Source organism: Clinocottus analis, unplaced genomic scaffold, assembly GCF_023055335.1.
Source record: "Clinocottus analis isolate CAN_PGR_092001 unplaced genomic scaffold, fCliAna1.0.p SCAF_18, whole genome shotgun sequence".
Lineage (NCBI taxonomy): Eukaryota > Metazoa > Chordata > Actinopteri > Perciformes > Cottidae > Clinocottus > Clinocottus analis.
Window position 1 is genome coordinate 10880167 of NW_027175909.1, and position 20050 is coordinate 10900216.

The window sequence follows — 20050 nt, forward strand, 5'->3', positions numbered from 1 at the left end:
AAATGTTTTATGGATACATTCATGATCAACCTTGTTGTATCCATATAGTATTGTTTTGGGATGAGACGTATTTCTAAATGCTTTCTATATATTGTAATTTATGACGGTTTTGCCTGGGAGACACTCCTGACACATGATGTACTGTAGCTTCTTGAAATAAGCTTTACTAAAATAAGTAAATGAAATGATACGATGCTGAGGTCTAATTTATGTTGTCTGATGTATTTTTGAATACATTGTTTACTGCAACTGCACTCTTAATTGTAATAAGATGATACAATCATTTTGCCTGTATTCTTCATACAAATGTGAAAAAAAATGAAGGCCACTGTTTGTTTTTATAAATGCGTTTTGACTTCTATTTTGTATACTTCATAAAAATAAATGTTGTTTTTCTCAGATTTTATGCTTTTGTGGAACAATGTGTGGTATATAAGAGCCATCAAATACTGCAACTGTGGATCAGACTGAAACATAATAGGAAGAACTTTTTTCATACGGAACTTCCAATATAGGAAGTGCGCAGGAAACATATTATAATAATATAGCAAAACACAGACTTTGAGGAATGAAAACAAAATAAATGTCACTGCATCAGAACCATTTATTGCATGTATGTCTACATATATAAGGAATTTGTCTTGGCGGGAGGTGCATAACATTTGACAATAACAATGAAATAGAATATTTACAATAACATAAAGAAAACAAGAACACCTTATTGGCCTTCTGGAGGTATTTCAGGAGTCGTTCAGGTTTTAGTCTGACTATCCTAATTCACTATGTACTAAATTGTTAAGTATGTGATCCATCCTTTACTACTGCTCGTTGACTAACTTTAATCTCTTCCAGATATGTACTCATCTGACAACAAAGCTAGATCTGTAGACTTTCATATCCCAGCATAGTTTTCATTTATCATTTCTTGGGTGACTAATTTTGGTATGCCTTTTCAAATATGACAAATATGTTTAGAAAATGTTTTATTTACAATTCAAAAATGGTGTACACAAAGTATATACATTGGCATTCATTCTGAGGTCAGCCATATACATGAATATGACTGAATTTCATAATTATCAATCCAATGAGGCAAAACAGTTTGTTAGTCTTTTATTACTCACTGCATGTGGCAGAAACGTATGTAAGATAACAGACGCACGTGATGGTTGTAAACCTCGATCTTACACAACTAGCTTTTCCATAAAAGAGGTAGTCCCCGTCCCCTTCTTCACACTTTGCACAGTTACTCTGGTTCTCCACACTGATGACTGAGCACACAAAGAAAGAAGGGTATGTCTCGTTTGATGTTATTGAGTCTTTATCATGTGGACTGCCAACGTTTTATTATACTGGAGGAATGTCGGTGTGTAGCAGTGACACGCGACCTTTCTGAAGTTACACAATTTGTTTTAAACTTGATTTTAGTCTATTACAGTTGTGAAAATTCCTTTTTTTTTAATTAACTATTTTCTTGACAAACTTAAAAAAAATGTATTAATGGTTTCAATCTTTTAAATACTGGTGATGTATGAGAATAATACAACTTGATGTAATTGTTGAAATGGCCTCTCCATAAGATTATACATTATTATCACTCGTCAAGGTCAGAGGTCAGGTTCTAATGCAGGTTATCATGTATGAGGATTCATCTTCTTCAAAGACACATTTCTTTAAGTTAAATGCTCATTCAGTATAAAACACTACAATGTACTAAATGTACCAAAGATTAAATCTGTGAAAGTAACCTTTTCTGTACGTCTATTGTCAGTCTTTCATTCTTCATTTGTTTCTATTTTGTAATAATTTCAGTTATCACAGTAGAACACAATGGGAAAACATGATCCTGGACGTCTTGCGGCGATAATAGTGTCTGTTATTGGCTTTGCAATAAGTTTGGTGTTCAATGGGCTGTCTGTAGTTGGACTTGGTAAGTCAAAGCTTTGTTTACATGTTTTTAGTTTAACTTTAAGATTGTGAATGGGCCTTGTAAAGGTTTTGAGAAATCACAAATATTAGTTTAACATATTACATTCCTCGTTATTTGCTCTATTCCCTGTAGGTCCTTATGATACCACCACAGCCAATGTGTCTGCAGTGTTTGACACAGAGATCACACCTTCAGGATGGACTTTTAACATCTGGAGTGTTATATATGTTTGGCTGATAGCAATGGTTATCTACATCGTTGCAGGACTTTGCAGAAAGTTGGGTCCAACTTTTTTTATCCTCTTGCAAATACCCTGTATCTTTGTAATCACTTTTGTTTTTTTAATATGAGACAAATTATCAGAAAAAAAATGCTTTCTGTTCTATGGACATTTTCACGAATTTACAGACCGAAACATCAACTGTGGTTCATCTTTCTTGTAGGAATGGTTACGGTTATGTTTACTGCAGTCCTGCAGTGTTGCCTTATGGATTCTTCATCAGCTGGTGCCTCAATCTGGGTTTCAATATTGGCTGGCTGCTTGTTTGGGACCAAGGGTAAGAGTCTCCAATGGCTCATTAGATCATTGTTTGTAAATTAAGTGATCTAATTAAACTGTCATATTTAATTTCCTAATTCAATGTGTTCTTCTGCTGTTTTATTTCAGAATAATGATCGCTGCACTAGTTTTTCTCTTCGTGGTCGTCTGCACAAACTATTCCATGGTATGCTTCACCTGCCATGGACTTCATGTTTATGGACCCTGGTTGAAGAAATACCACAACGCAGACCTCTGGCTCATCCGTGTGTTGGTTAGTATGACAACTATGCAGCATTTGCATCTTGTGTAGTTACAATTGTGTGGTTTAAGTGTGGTAAAAAAAACTCTATAATACTTTATTTGCAGGTTCAGAATGGTGTGATGATATACACAACTTGGACAACCATTGCTACACTAATCAACCTGAGCATTGTACTGACTTATAATGTAAAGATGTCTCCAGAGGATGCTGCAACCATCTCATACTCTCTTTTGACTCTCGTGCTGCTTGTGTGGTGATTGCTCTTTACTTGAAAAATAATTATTAAAGAATTGCTGTGCAAAATCAAGCAGTGACATTCTGAAGCAAAGGTGTTTGTGCTGCATGTTTCACAGGTTTGTTTTGGAAAACTTTGTCCTTGACAAACATGTGCGGTACATCCTCATCATCTACCCGGTTGTGATCTGGGCGCTGGGCGGAAACCTGGACAAGAACTATGACGCTAAATCGCCTAGCCGTAACGGCATCTTCATTGGTAAGACACTGGAATGAACTCCATATTAATTATATGGAACAGATGTAAGATAATCTCTACAATCATTATTCCACAGTAAGGTCAATTTACACATGTTGAAACAGTGGTACAACTTTTAACCTCCAGTGTAAGATTCATTTACGCTAACTCCTGTACAAAAATGCATCTGACCACAACCATCTGTGAACAAGTTACTAACTAGATTGTCTTCTTTTAGCTGTCCTGCTGACTTTAGCCCTTGTGCTGTTTGTCATTCGGATTGTTTTGGTGGTTTGGAGACACATCAGACAGCCGCTCTACACAGACCTCAGTCCCGAAGCCATGGAACCAACAGAGATAGCTGCAAAGCAGAAAAAGATATTTCGCTAACCATTTCCACTTTATTTCATGTATGATAGAAAGGAGTTGTGCCAAAGTGTGCAATTACAGTACGTTGTTGATCATCTTGAAAACAAATGTTTTATTTTGACAATTTTAATAAATGTAAAATTATGATTACAGTGTGCTATAATATACACGTTTCAACTTTGTGTGACTGATCTTTGAACTTTTTATGGCTCTTTTCTAACATATTGATGGCTAACACGACACATTAGACTCTGATAAGAAGACTATTATGACACTACACAAAAAGTGTAGTGTTATAATCGTCGTGGTAATCATCCATCGTACAGACGGTGTTTTCTAACTTACAAATCATTTTCCATTGCCTATTTATACCAATTTGTATGCCAATGTTGATTATAGTTCTCTAATTCACTATGTGTAATATCGACAGTTTTAATATTTCAGCAGTGTGTGCTCTTTTAACATAATGTGGAAGATATACAAGAAAATCACAGTCCCAGTAGGTAGGAACAGCTTAATATCATAGACATGATCAAATATCGTAGAATATACCGTTATTCTTGAACATCTTTAGTGTTAAAATAATTTTCAAAATATAACCTACAGAGTTATACATTCCCCCCCCCCCCCCCCCCCTATCATTGTTGGACATCTCCTCAAGAGAGTAGCGGTTGACATGACATGAACTCAATCTTGGTTAGATTTAACAATGACTAACCTGTTGGGGTCAGCAACGTGAAACACCAGCTGTCGGTTCAGTCTGCCGGAAAATAAAATGTAGAAGAAGAAAGACATTGTTACTATTTGTATTTTCTACCCCGAGCATGGTCTTTAAGGCAGTCAGTATCAAGCAACACACTCTAGTCACTGCCAAAAATTTAAGCTTATTTGATACTTTTACGACTCTCAAGGCAATTGTATAGTTCACAAGCACAGACTATGGATTAGCATAACAGCGAACTACATAAATAGCAAAGTGTTGTGCCTGTAAGGTCTGACTCAGGGCAAAGGCTCCACTCCTTTCACAGTGCGCGGGTTTATTACAAATTGTCAACAGCACTATTGTTTTGCTAACGCTAACGCTAGTTATCAAATAGGGGACGTAGAGGACTCGACAGCGTTTGCATGCTGATCTCTTCTCGGTCGTAACTTGATTTTGAGACAGTGGATTCAAACAAATGCATCCCGGGGAGCTAAAGCTAACTGAGTATTGACAACAAATTGATGTCTAGCTATGTTAACCGTTAGCATAACAGCTAACGTTAGGTTGGTGTAATATTGCCGTTAAAAGATAGACCGAGCGAGCGTTAGTTAACATACATGGAGTACCCCACCTTGGTAAGTTCATTGCGCTATTGAGGAACAAGCATGCAACTTAAATGGCGACCAAGGAAGGAAGAGGATTTAACGTTACACTTGGTATACACATTGTTATAGTAACCGTTAGCTAACGTTGGTTAAACTCAACGCAACAGCCATGAAATGTAGCATAGTTAGTTGATTCAATAAGCATATAGTTAAAGTTGATGTTCTGTTTAAACGGGTTTCAACTTCAGTCATTTTGAAGACAAGTTTGTGAAGCTGTTAAATAGTCTCGCGTCATACGGAAGTGTTTCTATTATTTTGTCCATCCATTGTAGCTCAGTTATAAGAACATGACTGATTCATTATGCTGCTGTAATTTTAACTTGGTATAGATAACAAACCGAGTTTAGTAATTAAGGTATGGTGTTTGCTGGTAACATGTTTCCCCTCTAATTTTAAAGTAACTCAATTACAGTAGTTGCTAGTAACCTCCTCTCTACCTTCTCTGTTTACAGAAGAGACCAAAGAGGAAACTCTGCTATCTCACAAACAAGGAAAGGTACGTTGGAAAAGTATTCATGTGATCGGTGACTGAGCTTTTTATTGAAGCCTACATTAAATCAACAGAGCTGAAACTTGGTATTAATGCATTGGTTGCATTTCATTGTATTCATCTTTGATGGAGTAATCATACATTGGAGATTATATTTTTAAGTAGTATGAGTATTTTAACATTCATTACTTTTTTCTTGGGTGCTATCTCAGTAATCATCACTATTTGTTACAAATAATGTATATTTTCATGTTTTGTATGTCTTTTTTTCTTACACTTGCCTTTTTTTTGGGTCTTGAATATGTTGTGTATTGTTGATTGAATGGTATTGAGTAATTTAGCAGTTCTATGGGACTTTTGATCTTCAAGCTATCATATTAACCTGAACTTCGTGTTTTCAGTTCATGCAAAAAATGGACTGAACCACTGACATTGGAAGAAATTGATAAGATGTTTGATGACTTGGGTGAGTTGAGTGTGTAGTTATTTTTGCTTTAATATTGTGCAGGTCGTTTTGCATTTTCATAATGTCAACCTTTACTTAACTGTTCTTTTCAGATCCACCCTCGCATGTTAATGATGACCTGTTACCTCCACATACTCTGCTCCAGACCTTTGATGTAGAGCAAAACCAGTGTGAGCGAGTGGCCTCACCAGTCCCACAGGAAGGACCCCGAATAGAAAAATTTCTAAGATGCCAAATGGTAATGAACAATTAACAATCTACAGTGACTGTTCTGTCACTGATAAGCAGCTGTTTAATGCTGTTATGTCGTCACTCAGGAAAGGGCTGATGAGCCAGTAGTTATAGCTCTTTCTTTTTACGCAATGCTTGGTTAGTAAAACAGAGCTTATCCACTCTCTGATTATCTGCTTGTTTAGACCCTGCAGCTGATTGTATATCTGTTTGTGGGCTTTGTATACTTTTCTTGAATTGGACAATATTTGATCCCCCTGTGTGTTGATACTTTAAATATGTGTTTTATACCTCTTTAGGGTCGTAAAGTAGATGCCCTGCATCCTGTAACGTCATCCAGTCCTAAACTAGACATTGGTAAGAGAATTAAACCTGTATTTGGTTTTCCAAATTCACAAGTATCAAATGTTCAGACACTTAATCCCTTTTCTTGTAGAAATGTTCATCTTGTCAAAGGAGGATACTTTTTCTGTTGCAGATTTGGACATCCCATTTAAAGCACATATGCCTGTGAAGACATCCAGCCCTATTGAAGTTAATGCGGTTGTTGAAGAGCTGGACAATGCGAAAGACCAAGTTGTATTCCCAATTCTCTTTGCTGATGAAGATGAAGGAAAAGAAGAGGCAAAGGCAGAGCTTCTGCTCATCCAGGAACCCCAGTGCAATGAGCACGGCACAGAGGAGTAAGCCATTGATAATGTATTTTGGCTAGAAAATAAGTGGTTTGTACAAAGTGTAGGATTCTAGTGACAACACTGAACATTTCTTTAAATAATTGTTCTTTCCTCTAGAAATGATGACTCTGAGTTGGAGTCTCCTCCAAGCAAGGTTGTTTTCATCAAACCCAAGATATCCAGTCACCAAAACAAGGTGGAGGAATCATGGTAAGAGCCGTTTTAATTTATCACTATGGTACTTTCTTGATGGATTGCAATATACAATTGACCATTGCAGTATAAAGGGTCCATTTTATGTTTTGATAATTGATCTTTAATTGTTTGTCTGTGGGCATTATTTGGTTTGCCTTTTTGTGATGTCTTTATTTTTCCTGCAGCAAAGAGAGTCATCCATTGAAAGAAAAACAAATACCAAAGAAACCCCAAACACCGAATTTACAGGGCGAAAACAAAAAACGAAGGTCAGTTGTGCTTCCACTTTAGACCTTGTGACCTAACAATAGTGGATATTGGAAGCCAATCTGGATATCAGCATTTATTACCTTGTATCAAAATTTAGAATGTGTGTACCACGTGCTTGCTGAAAGAGTTGTTACAAAGATATTGTGGCGAAATATTTTAAATGTGTACAATACACTTTATTCTTTTTTTTATTATAGCTATAATAATATAAAATGTACAATATAACTAAACAAGAAAAAAACATCGATATTAATAGCTGTAATTTGATCTAACAAAAAAGTAATTAATCAAGTCATATAAAAATGTAAAATATACACACGTGCAATTGCAGCCCAAGTAGTTGATCATAAAAGTGTATCACGGCAAATACAATGTAATGTAGCAGTAGAGCAAATTGTGAATTATTTTTATTTAACTGAATCATTCAGTTGTTTCTGTTTTTTATTTTTTATTTCCAGGGAAGAAAACGCGGATCCACTTGTGTCAGCAGCGAGACAGGAGCCTAAACTTGCAAAACTATCTGAAAATGTCCACAGCCAGCCTCTGGTCGAGTCAACCAGTGTGGGAAAAGACATGACTTCTTTTCTCAAGAAGCTTAGAGATGCTGGTCAGCCCAAACCTACATGGTGAGTTGAGATAACACCTACATATTTGCTTTTGAAAATAGAAACCACCAAAATACACAAAGTACAAAGTAATGTCTCTTCTGTGTAAACATAAAAACTGATTCAAAATAATAAATTTTCTTAGTTCCAGGAAGTCTCTGACACCAGTGAAAGTATCCACTCTTCCTGCTGAGCCAGAGGATGATTTCCTCATTCTGGAGGATGATAACCTTCTGTGGTTTTCGATCCCAAGTAAAACTGCCACCAGTAAAAAACAGAGACAGGGCAGAACCTCCAGCACTGACAAAGACAGCTCAACAGATAAGGGCCAGACGGATAGCCCATTAGAGACTGCACAAAAAATGCAGGAATCTGAACAGTCAAAGAACAAACTGGGAAGTCAGACTTTGCCTCAGAAAACCAAGAAGAAGAAAGGGGGAGAGAAGAAAATTAAGGAGGCTGAGCCTGGAAATGATGTGGATGAATTGTTCACTCCTGAGGATCTTCCTGCAGGCGATTTAATGGTAGCAGAGAAACCAAACAAAAGGAAACGACTAAGGAAGGTAACATCTAAAGAAAGTGACAAGGAAGAAGAGCAACCGAAAGATGGAGCCAGCGGAGAAACGTACAAAGAAAAAACAAGTCAGAAAACAGAGAAAAAAGCCGAGCAGCCTTCTGACATGAAGAGGCCGACATCTTTAAAAGATGGAAATAAAAATGCAAAGGCTGGCAGGGCCAAGTCATTAAAGGGGGGCAGAAAAGTGATGCAAGGATCTGATGTTGTAAAGCAGACGATGAAGGATAAGGCTGAGAAAGGACAAAGCCAGAGCAGTGAGATGCATGCAGATGCTGAAGACCTGGGTTCTCTTCCAGGTAAGGACACCCTACTGTAAAGATGTTTTTCTTTATGTTGACATTTAATCTTTCTGTGAGTTATTATCAAAAGTTAATGTAAATGTTTCTTCATGTTTATCTGGCTCTCACAAGTGTTAACTGATAAAATAAATATTTGTTTAAAAAAGAAGTAAAGACTGGAAACTAAAAGATGTCCAGTCTCGACCCCCACTTATATTTAGGTAGTAATGTAATTAGTCGTTTTGTGAATGTCAAACTATAGTCTTATGGATTAGATAGTTTGCTTAACATTGTTTTTATTTACAAAGTGCAAACAACAACAACAATAAGCACATTTTATCTATGAATAGTAGAAACCTATTTTAAAAATGAATTGAAATTGAAATGATTAGAGATGCAATGAGAAATGTTTGAAAATATTATTTAAAAGAAGTATTAAAAAGTTATTTTAAGCATCCATATGAACATCTGTAAAGCATTTGTTATATATACTTTTTTTTTCTCCCCCTCACAGATGAAGAAATCATGAATTCTGAACCACAAACAAAAAAAGATGTGGCAGACAAAAAGCAGAAACGCAACAAAATACCAGTTGTGTCTGAAGGGACTTCATCTGAAGATGGTCAGATTCTTGGGAAAAGGAAAAGGAAGTCGCCTGGACAGTGGTGGTTGGACAATGAGGATTCAGAGGAAACAAAGTTTACAGACAACCAGCGCACACTCAAAAAGTCAAAGCAGCCCAAACCAGAGCCCAGCGTAGCAGTACAGTCACCTGTAAAGACCAAGAAGGAGAGAGCTTCAAAGAAAAGAAACCAGACACCGCCTGCACCGTCATCCAGTCCGAACACAAATAAAGCTAAAGGAAAGAAAACTAAACGGAACAAAAATCCAAAAGGAGACGGTCGACCAGATGAAGTATTTCAAGGTATTGAAGCAGAGCAGTTTGAGGAGAAGCTGCAGCAGGAGGAGGTGGATCAGGACCAGTCCGGCCCTTTAGTCCACTGTCAGAGAGACCACAGCTTTAACTCTGGTAAGGTCAACGGTGAAAGTAGTCTGATCTTCTAAGATATACTCTACTGCTACATATAGAATCATCTTAAGTAAAAGTGCATAAGTATTATCAACAAAATGTACTTTAAATCAGTTTTTAGGACAAATAATCCCTTTTTTATTTAAGTTTTGTTGATAAAAAGACTAACCAATAAACTCTAACTTACTAAGATGTAATGTTTTACAGGGGACAAAGTGTTTCAAAGAGTATACCATAATGCTTCGACTAAAAAACTGTCCACACTGGCGCCCGTCTCTCCCGGAGGGCCTCAGGATCAGTTCATTGCAGCAGAATCAAAGAGACGGAGGAGGAAACCAACCGGGAGCTGGTGGAAGGTTAATGACGAGTGTGAGGATGTGGAGAGCATCTCCTCACAGCGGCAGGGGCCCAGACCTCGTAAGGAAAGGAAAATGGTGTCTAAACGGAGCGGATCTCCTCAACTTGGGACTCTCAAAAATGGCAACGTGGCGGTCTCATCAAAACCACAAGGGGGAGCTCCTGTGTGTCTCCTGGAAGTGAAGCCAACGTCGGCTCCAAAGACTGTGAAACGCTCCCTGGCCACGTTTAAAGACATCTTCACTTCAGTCACAGAGACCCCGGCTGTGGTCACCAGGAGAGAACCATGTCAGAAGAACAAACGTAAAGTCGCCACTCGTCCTGCTGAGGAAGACCCTGCTACTGTCTGTGCAATATTCAGCGAAAGGACTGATGGAGATATTCTCAGTATGGATGCTGTTGAACCCGGGAGCCCACAGAACAGCCCTCGCAACCATGAGATGCCACAGAACAACAACTGTTCGTCAGAGAACCGGTAAGGAAAAGTCTATCCTGTTCATCTGAATAACTCTGTGTGTGTGTGTGTGTATATGTGTGTGTGTATATGTGTGTGTGTATATGTGTGTGTGTATATGTGTGTGTGTTTTATTTATCTACTCTTTTGGCAGGTTAAAGCTCCTCAGAAGTGGGCCGTCCTCCATGATTGAGCTGAAAGAGTATGAGGAGGATGACGACGACAACTTGAGTATGGTTTTAACACATTAATAATATACTTTATAATTCAACCTGAGTTGTCTAACCTTCATTAATTTTTTGTTTTCCCAAAAATGTGATGATTTGACCACATTTCTTTTACAGTGTCCAATTCATACATACAACTCTGGAACATGACTCTGTTTCCAGCTGCAAATACACATTTGGTCAAGTTAATGACGGGAAACTACAATTATTGTTAATAAGGAATGAATAATAAGCAATAACACACTATAAATGCACTTGATCAGGACTAAAAATGCCTTTCATCCAAATCAAAATATCTGCACAAACTACAAGTGCACACTGGGCTGCATACGGCTGTGGAGATATTAACAACTTGATGCATGTAGACTACGCTTAACTCCAACTCAAAAGACATGGTTGTAAACTCCTCACCGGGAACAGACTCCTAAATATAATGATCCTCGAGGACTCAGTGGAGAGAGATGCCAGTGTGAGCTCAGTCTTGAATAAATCAAATGAAAATGTCACATTTGACAGTTGTTCTGTGTTGGGCTCAAAATGTGGCAGCCAGACAGCAATATTTACATGGAGCCCTTTCACCCTCTCTGGTGAATACAAATGCACTTGCTGGGTCTTTGAGGCCGAGATGTGTCGCTCATGTCAGCAGTTAAACAGCTTCATCTGGTGGTTTCATTGTTCACCTTTTTCATTGTTGGCCATCCCTTTTTAATAATTGGATTACCTTTTACTCTTATCTCTACTCTAGTTCTGAGGCCACCAAGCTCCCACGCCGCTCTCTCTGTATCCGATCTGTGTGCTCCTCCTCTCAAACCGCTGGTGTTACAGCTGAAGGATAAAACCAACCTGACAGAGTGGTTTAGGAGTCTCTGGTCTGTTCCTGCCGACAGTAAGAACATATAATGTCTTCTAAAAAGTTGCCGTTGTCAATAAGTTAATGTTTTCTTTGTCGAGAATTTATAGACATGTGAAACGAGTAGAAATTATTTTATGCTGTTTTTGAACAAAAACGTAATGATCTGATCAGTGTTTGCTTCTGTTGTTGTAATTTAGACAACATATTTGTAATCAAAATGTTTGTCAACAAAGGGTTTGTCTATATAACTAATTCTTGACCAGACCTACCACTGAATATTTTTGTTACCGTTTCCTATCATTGCAGAAGGTCCTGAGGTCACTCCAGACCAATTTGATTGGTACTTCTATCAAGGCAGAGCTATTGGCTTCCTGGTGGATCTGAACTGTGCTTCCTTCTGTAATGGAAGAATACTGCTGGGCTCCTACATGAAGAAGCCTCTGTGGGTGGATCACAGCGCCACAACAGTCAGTATGATTTATGTTCTTCTCCCACGTTGTTTGAGGTCATGTGATTGTCTCCCTCTCTGCCCTCTTGTACACCAAATATCTTGGAAAGTGTTATTACTGTAATAATCTTTCAATGTTCTGTTTTTAAAAGGTTTTTAACTTATTAACGAGCTCTGTGAGTGTAACCATCGACGGCAAGGAATCCTGCTTCAATCCCGGACAGTCCTTTATGGTGGAATGTGGTAAGAATATTATATCAATATTAGGATGGAATGAATGTGTTTGATTGTATTATGAAGAATTGCTTGTTCTGTGCAATGTCAGTGTCATGTCCATGTATCTTCTACAAGCTTTTTGGTGGTAATTCTGCAGATTTGAGTTGTATACCTATGAAATTAAAGTGTTTTGTTTGTGTTTTATTGATGCAAACAGGGCACGCTTACAACATCCAAAACATCACCGCACAGCCTGCCGTTCTGTACTTCACCAGGATGTTCGCAGAAAGTTCAGATTGAAGTTTTCAGCTGGATAACGAGCTCCTGAGAAATGACCACAACATGAATATGTAAAATGGGAAAAAGAACTGTGAATGTGTGCCGCTATTTAATTTGACTGACTCAACTGTTTTAAAATTTCAAGTGTAAATAGGAAAAACAACTTTCATAAACTGATTTGATCCTTATCTGTGCTTGTAATGATACAATTGTGTTGAAAAAAAATAATTGTAAATAAGCTTGTGTGTTTGTATTTGCCATTTCCTTTAATTTTTAATGTGTTGTTTCCAGCCTCTGAGGGGCAGCATACAGCTGTAGTTCAAGACCAACACTGCAAAAAACACAACTTTAAGAAATCAACAATCAGATCTGTATATTCCAGGATACTGTGTATAGAGTTTGAAATGTCTGTTTTACAATCGGATAAACAGCAAAGGTGGAAAGTGTGTTTTTTTAATTCATTATTGTAGTACTACAGTGGAAAAAAACATTAAATTGAGAAGTCCATCAAAACTAAACAAATGTATGATTGTTATTTCTCACATTTTTGTGATAATATAAATGGTGTGTGGAGGGTTTTTGGTGAAGTTATTTAACTACTTTATATCTTGTAGTTAAATCTATAACCACATATTTTACAGGTGGGTCATGTTTATGTATATAGGTAATACATAACTCCAGCTGTCAAAGACGTGTAGCCGCTTCTCGGGTAACATGCTTGAAAAATTCAGGTTTGTTTAGACACACGTTGCATTATTCAGAAGACATCGACTCTTTATATCTCTTTCAGAATCATAACTGACAGTGTACCAACGAGTTTTATCATGCAGCAGCTCTTCTTTTCAATCTTGGACATGACGTTCATCTATGGTTTACCGGGGTTTCGAAGTAATATATTGATCTTCTGGTGCTCATGATGTCATGAAACATTTACTAAAAAATCCAAAATTTGACAGGCTGTGATATGAAAAGTATAAGCACAATTAATAATAATTCAGTAATTCAAATTTGTTGACTATAATGCTAATTTAAAGGACCTAAATGTTAATTTAATTCTAATGAAGTCACAGAAGGTTTTAGCTTAAGAAAGTAACTAAGGACAGAAGGACAACATAATTAAGTTCATACTGAGGGCAACGTCGTTATGTGTAGAAATCCCATTTCATAGCAAATTATCCAGAAGCTGTTGAGATATTTCAGTCAGGACTGACCATTGCTCACCTGCATGTCGCGGATGGAACAAAATCAGCAAAATAAAAATAAAAGAAATGCTCTGTGTATTTGGGTTTGCTTCCTTAACTCGAGGTTGAATGAATCCCATCCTTGTATAAGTGTAAGTGGTGAGACAGCCACTGAATAATGTATTCAAGATAATCTGCTTCACAAAGCTGCAAAACGCTAAATGCACTTTCTTGCTCTCATCGCTTTCCCTTAATGCATCCGATTTAAGTGAATTTGACACACCAATGACTCATTGAACCACCAGCGCTACCACACTTAGACGCTTTGTTATAAATGGCAATTTGTGACAATACAGTTTTCATTTTGATCTCCAGAGATCTTAAAATAAGAATACAGAGCGGTGTGGAAAGTGCTCTGTCATTAGGCGGAACTGGAGTGTGTATTTTTGATATAATTCAATCAGATTGTTCAAGGCAGCGATTGCTCATACAGACCTCTTTAACGCAGCAAATATTTACATTTCTGAATAACACATGGGACTCACTGCATTGTAAGCATGAAGGAGCAGGAGGAAACCGTGTCACACTAAAAGCTGGCAGCCGGCGAACACATTCATGGTCAGAGTTTATTTATTACTCCACAGTATTTACCTTCAGTGAGCTCTGCAAGCCATGAATTCATTTAGTCCCTGAAAAGATATGCAAGTTTTCCGTGATTAGTCTGAGTCTCAGTTCAAGGAACAGACTTCCAGCATTGAATGCTTTCCTCTCTTTGTTCAAGTTGGCTCTGAACATTTGCTTTGGGTATAATAGAGAGAATAATAAACAATTTTACTGTGAACGTGTTGCATGTTGCTCCATGAATCATCCTCTTGCAATTTAATAATTATATCATGTTGAAACAAAACACAGATTCTTTTGTTTTTTTAAATTCTTTTCAACATTTTCCCACAAAGAAACAACTGATCTAACAAGAAAGTTAAAGCAATTTGTGCAACTTTAACACAAATAGGCATCCTGAATTAAACAACAAACAGAAGAACGCGCTGCATAACCCAACTTCAACTCTACTGTTGATTTACATCCTGGTTTCACCGTGTAGACGGCTAACAGCTGACACAAATGGCACAGAGACAACAGGACTTTGAATCAGTCGCTGCACTTTCATTGATTAATTATCCACATGAGTTTTACTGGAGAGTTCATTATTGTAAACAGACTATACAGATATACACACCCATTGTGCAACCTGGAAATACAGAGGAAAGACTGTTTCCATGATGTAACATCGTTTATATGAGCTTGTGAAGCATTGGCCCGGGGAAAGCTTCACGTTTTTCGGTTACATCTGTTGGGACTGAGCACATATAAGACAAGATAAGATAGTCCTTTATTAGTCCCTCTGTGGGGACTATAATATGTTGTGTGTTAAAAAAAGGACAAAGCATGGAGCCCACTTAATAACATTAATGCTCAATCACCCAGAAAGGTCGCACAGCACCGGTTGGGTCACTGCGATGGGCTTCCGGGGTCAATAGTTTTTTTTTTCCTCCAGCATTTCAAATAATATGATTTATTCGTATTTATTTCTTCATTATTCTTAAGCACAGGTCTGTGTAATACGTAAACTATCTTACAATGGTAGTATATTATTCTGTATAACATCCGTACGGTCCTTTATGCGTGCTGGTGAAGCAGGGATGTGATTTAGTGTGGAAATTTTGGCAAAGGTTGTTCAATATGGGACGACGATGATTGAAAAGCAGTAGTCAGTGCAGTTTACCTGTTGTGGAGGACATAGAGACACAAGTTGCATCAAATATATAATACAAAGCAACGCAAATGGTTATACGTGTGACTTCTGAACACATTTATAATCAGAGTCATGATTGCCTCTTCTTTTAATTTAAAATGTATTTTCATCCAGTTTGACTTTACCACGCAGAAGTTAACTTAAAAAAAAGTGAACTTAAGAACAACAACCAATGAATTGAATTGAAAAGGAAAAGACCAATTTACTTGACACATTGCCCAAGTACTTTTGTGACATTGGAAAAGCAGATTTTGATGTCAAAATGAATTCAATTAACTCCATCATATGTTGACCAAATTGAAACGTCTTTCAGCATCAACACTGTTTGGAAAGATCATCGTGATACAATAATCTCTCGCTCACTTGAATCCATGTGAAATATTACCTCGATAACTTTACTTGTCTTACAACCAAATCTCATCACATCCCCCTACAGTCTCCCATGTGAATAGAGTCCTGCTCGTCCTCTGATCCTCGGTTGCAGAGGAACTTTCAAAGGAAAAACACAAAGGCTTGATTTATGTTGGACCAGAGTTTCTCCTGAGATTGAAAGCAAATGAATTACACGAGGTATACTGCAGAGCAAATGCTCAGGGTTACAGTCTTGATGAGGCTTTTGGGAGTTAAAACCGCCTTTGAATCTAAAATTCCAATTATCTTTTGACAGCTGCTTCAACCTAGCATGAACCTTTGCCAACTTAATACGTTCTTTAAGAATCATCGCTTGAAAAGGAAATCAATGAACTTCCCGTGGGCTTCCTGGGCTCTGAGATACAGAACTACAAGAAACTAGAGGACGAGGGAACATAAATACCTATTTGTTGCGTGTGTTATTATTGGAATGTAACAAAACACTGTTTAGCTCTACCAGCGCTACGAGCCGCCATGTTGAGAAACGTTTAGAGGCAATCGAAATGCTACTGATCTCATATTTTTTACACCATTAAAATGAATAGTGTTGAATAACATGTATCTTAAAATAACTTTTCAAATACATTTTTGGAACGTGAACACATGAAAACTATTAGAAAATAAATAAATGTATTAAGCATAACAGAAAATGATTTATCTTGATGCTAATCTGATCCAAACAAACATCAATGGGAATTAAATCATTTAAAAAAAAATCAGAGATTGTATGTTGACTATCATCGTTCTTCCACAAGGATCCACATAAATACATATGATATCTTCCCTGGTGTTTCATTTCCATTTCCAGTGGCTGACATTTTCCCGCTCTCTCTCTTTACAGCCCTGCAATCAGATTGTGTTGTCTTTCTGGTTTCTCTGCGGACGACCACCAGAAAAAAAAACTTGACTTTTCTCTGTCTTAACTTTTTGTGGGTGCCGAGAGGAAAAAGTCTCTTCAAAAAGTATTTAAAGCTGGATTTAAAGAGGCAGATTTAAAGCTTTAGTCACAAAGACAGGGAAGAAAAGAGAAAGATAAACAGATTAATTGGTGTTTTCTCTGCTACAGCGCTTCTCAACCAAGTGCTACTGCGATCCATTGGATGTCAGTCCAACCAAAACACAGCCGATTGTTTGTCTGTCGGTTTTAAAGAGTGTCTGAAGTGTCTATTTTCTTACATTTAAAATCAAAGTGGCATGTAGCCGAGACATCCCAGCTTCACTTCAGACTCAGAGCATTACTGCGTGTCATCTCACTCACTTTCAATGTTCCTGTTCCAAGATCCAGCAGAGCAGAAATACCCCAAAGCCTCCTTTTAAAAAGTAAAAAGTTTCTCCTTGTTCTTGTTAGTTTCTGATTCCTGCAATCCATTAACTTAATTAATTCACCCCGTTCAGTTTGACCCGTAAAGAGGAATTGTTTCATCATTGTTACTTAACAGTAAGTGTTTGCAAAAACCGTCACCACTGAAAAATGCTGTGAAAATGCTTTGATGTCTTATTTATTGTAATTTAATCCGTTTTGAGACCACAAACTAGCTTCACAAATGATTACAACAGCGTTGAATCGCCACTTCTCTGAAAGCCTGAATGCACATTTAAAAAATGAAAATCACAGGGAGATGCTTATCTGTAGCCGTTGCTTACTTCAGCTCACGGCTTTTTCTTTCATCATAGATATAAATGCAAAAGGTATTCCCACATGTGTCTCCTATCCATACAGTAAGATGTTTATCATCAAATAACAGTCACTTACTGGCAACAATCATCCAGTTGTTGCTGTTTTTCCGACCGTAGTAAATTCCTGTAAAACTAACAACTGTAGTATTTAGCATAGGCCGACAGTATTATACTGACATTTATTTTACTGTATAATAAAGTACAGTTATATCAGTAGTTTACATGTTTTTTGTTTTCTCAGACTCTAAAACATCAATTCAGTGTATTTTCAACCCCACTGGTCCACTTCGTCCTGTTCTTAAGTTCCTTCTTTTCATGCATGTTGATTTGAGAACTGACAAAGTCCTTCCACGGTGATTTAGTGAATAATCATGTTAGCAGGGTGCATGATCCACTATTTGAAGCACGGTCCCTCCTCTTGCATCCTACTATTTATCTTTCACTGAGACAGGCCTGAAAAATATCATCAGTGAGTCCTCTGAGGGGATGTGGAGAATCACAAAGTAGATTCCAGCAGGATGAGGTACTGGCTCGGACACGTTCAGCTATAAATCCAGATATACAATCTGTCATGCTATAGAGCTCCAGTACAAGCTGCCAATGGCTTTTTTTCTGTGAGGAATACTTCTGAGGAAGATGACACTCATGCTAATAATCCTGAATATGAAGCAAAGGAAGGTCAAAAACTGAGATGTACTGTTTCTGAGCTCATCCACAGAATGAAAAGCCTTTGACTCTCAGTTCCTATTTATTCAAAATAAAAATGTCCATTGACCAAAAGGCCACCGTTTGATTATGATTGTTTTTTAATCTCCTGCCACATCAAGTTTAAACATTATTTATTTTTCCTAAACCCTGAAGGCCACCCCTCACCGCGCAGTTGGAGTCGACTTTCTCTCAATATTTTTTTTTTCTTATTGTCACCAAATCCCATGGAAAGACCAAATAAAAACTAAAATGAAGTGACGGAACTAAGACGTATACTGTGTGTGTCGTCAAAGCCTGAAATGCATAAATGAGCTGCAGCATTACTTGATAACACGTTATTTCATTACCATCAACATAATAATCATTAGCTGTCGCTAACCTTTAGTTTTTAGATGCCCAACCGTAATGCCTACTTTATTTACCATAACAACAATATTTCGGTATTTTATTTTATTTCATTGGACATGAAACAAAAAAACAATAACAGAATTCTGTCACTGAAACAACACCGAATGTGTGTAAATCCAGAGTTGAAAATAGTCCCCTACAAAGTCCCCTGCTATTCCTTCCTTTTTGAGTAGTTGAAAACCACAGTGTCCAGCTGTTTTAGAAAATTTGAACAAAAGGAAATTGTCATTAAGTGTTGTATTGTCATGGAAAAATAACAATGAATTAAATGAAAATTTGTTTTGTGACTTTTTGAATACTTTTTTCCCCAGCCTCTTACCTCCCACCTGTGTTTTCCGACACGGTGTTCACAGTGGGAAACTGAGGACAAGACAGTCACGGTCCGGTTTATTTCTAGCCACAATCAAAGCCGGGCAGCTGGCGCCCTGTGGAGGGAAGTTGTGTCAGGAGGCTCGTCAGAGGCTGTTAAAAGAGGACTGCCCACTCGCTCCACCGCACTCATAACGCCACCAATTTGTGTTAAAGCTTTTTGGATCTTCCCTCTTTCACCTTGAGAATGGGACTTTTGAAGCTGAATAATGCTGTTGAAAAGCAGCCAGTAGCGTCTGAATGAGTAAATGAATCTACTGCAGATGCTGAGTCAGCCCACTCAGGTGTTTCAGGAGCCCGGGATAATACACTTTATAAAGATTTGTGTCATTAAAGAGAAAAACACTATCCCCTGTAATGCTCTATGATGGACACCCAACAAATATACATTTGAACCTTTGGATTTTCACGTACTGTTCTCTATCATCAGTTTGTGCATTCAGTTATTTTGTTATGTAATATTTCAATTTACTCCCATTCTTCCTCAGCCATGTTCATTGTAGCGAGCTCCTTTATTGACAACCTCCAATGAAAGATGTCGACTTGTGGCCTTCAGTGTGTTACAGATTTTAGATTAACATGCAAGAAAAGAGTTACTCTTTACACTTCAGAGTTTTAGTTCTCACTTGTGAGGTCATCACTTCTTCGTGCTGTGTTGCATTATGGTCTGCTGATATTAATGTTACTGCCTTTAGATTCTGAGGGACTGACAGCAGTGCCCGACTTAAACTCTTGATACTTTACAAAGCTGAACATATTTGATTTAAAACTTAATTTTTCGTTGCAATGGAAAAGATATTGTTTTGATATTGTCCATGCTTGGTTAGTAATGGAATTAAGAAATATAAGCGTGAAACCACAGGGAAAATAAGGCATATTGCCATACTTTAT

The 20050-nt window shown here is 37.5% G+C and overlaps 2 protein-coding genes across 2 annotated transcripts; both read left to right on the top strand.

Moving 5' to 3' along the window:
- Window positions 1-1830: 1830 nt before the first annotated feature.
- On the top strand, window positions 1831-3595 carry LOC137789078 (uncharacterized). Its single transcript, XM_068582331.1, has 7 exons — window positions 1831-1930; window positions 2063-2207; window positions 2374-2487; window positions 2598-2742; window positions 2838-2986; window positions 3087-3226; window positions 3444-3595. Exons 1-7 carry the CDS (start codon window positions 1831-1833, stop codon window positions 3593-3595), a joined length of 945 nt encoding a protein of 314 aa, XP_068438432.1.
- A 1007-nt stretch (window positions 3596-4602) lies between these two features.
- On the top strand, window positions 4603-13131 carry si:ch211-161h7.4 (neurofilament heavy polypeptide). Its single transcript, XM_068582257.1, has 17 exons — window positions 4603-4912; window positions 5395-5438; window positions 5834-5898; window positions 5991-6136; window positions 6429-6486; window positions 6608-6812; window positions 6921-7013; window positions 7184-7267; window positions 7727-7894; window positions 8019-8746; window positions 9243-9758; window positions 9966-10590; window positions 10724-10800; window positions 11542-11682; window positions 11956-12116; window positions 12250-12340; window positions 12531-13131. Exons 1-17 carry the CDS (start codon window positions 4895-4897, stop codon window positions 12611-12613), a joined length of 3303 nt encoding a protein of 1100 aa, XP_068438358.1. The 5' UTR covers window positions 4603-4894; the 3' UTR covers window positions 12614-13131.
- Window positions 13132-20050: the final 6919 nt, after the last annotated feature.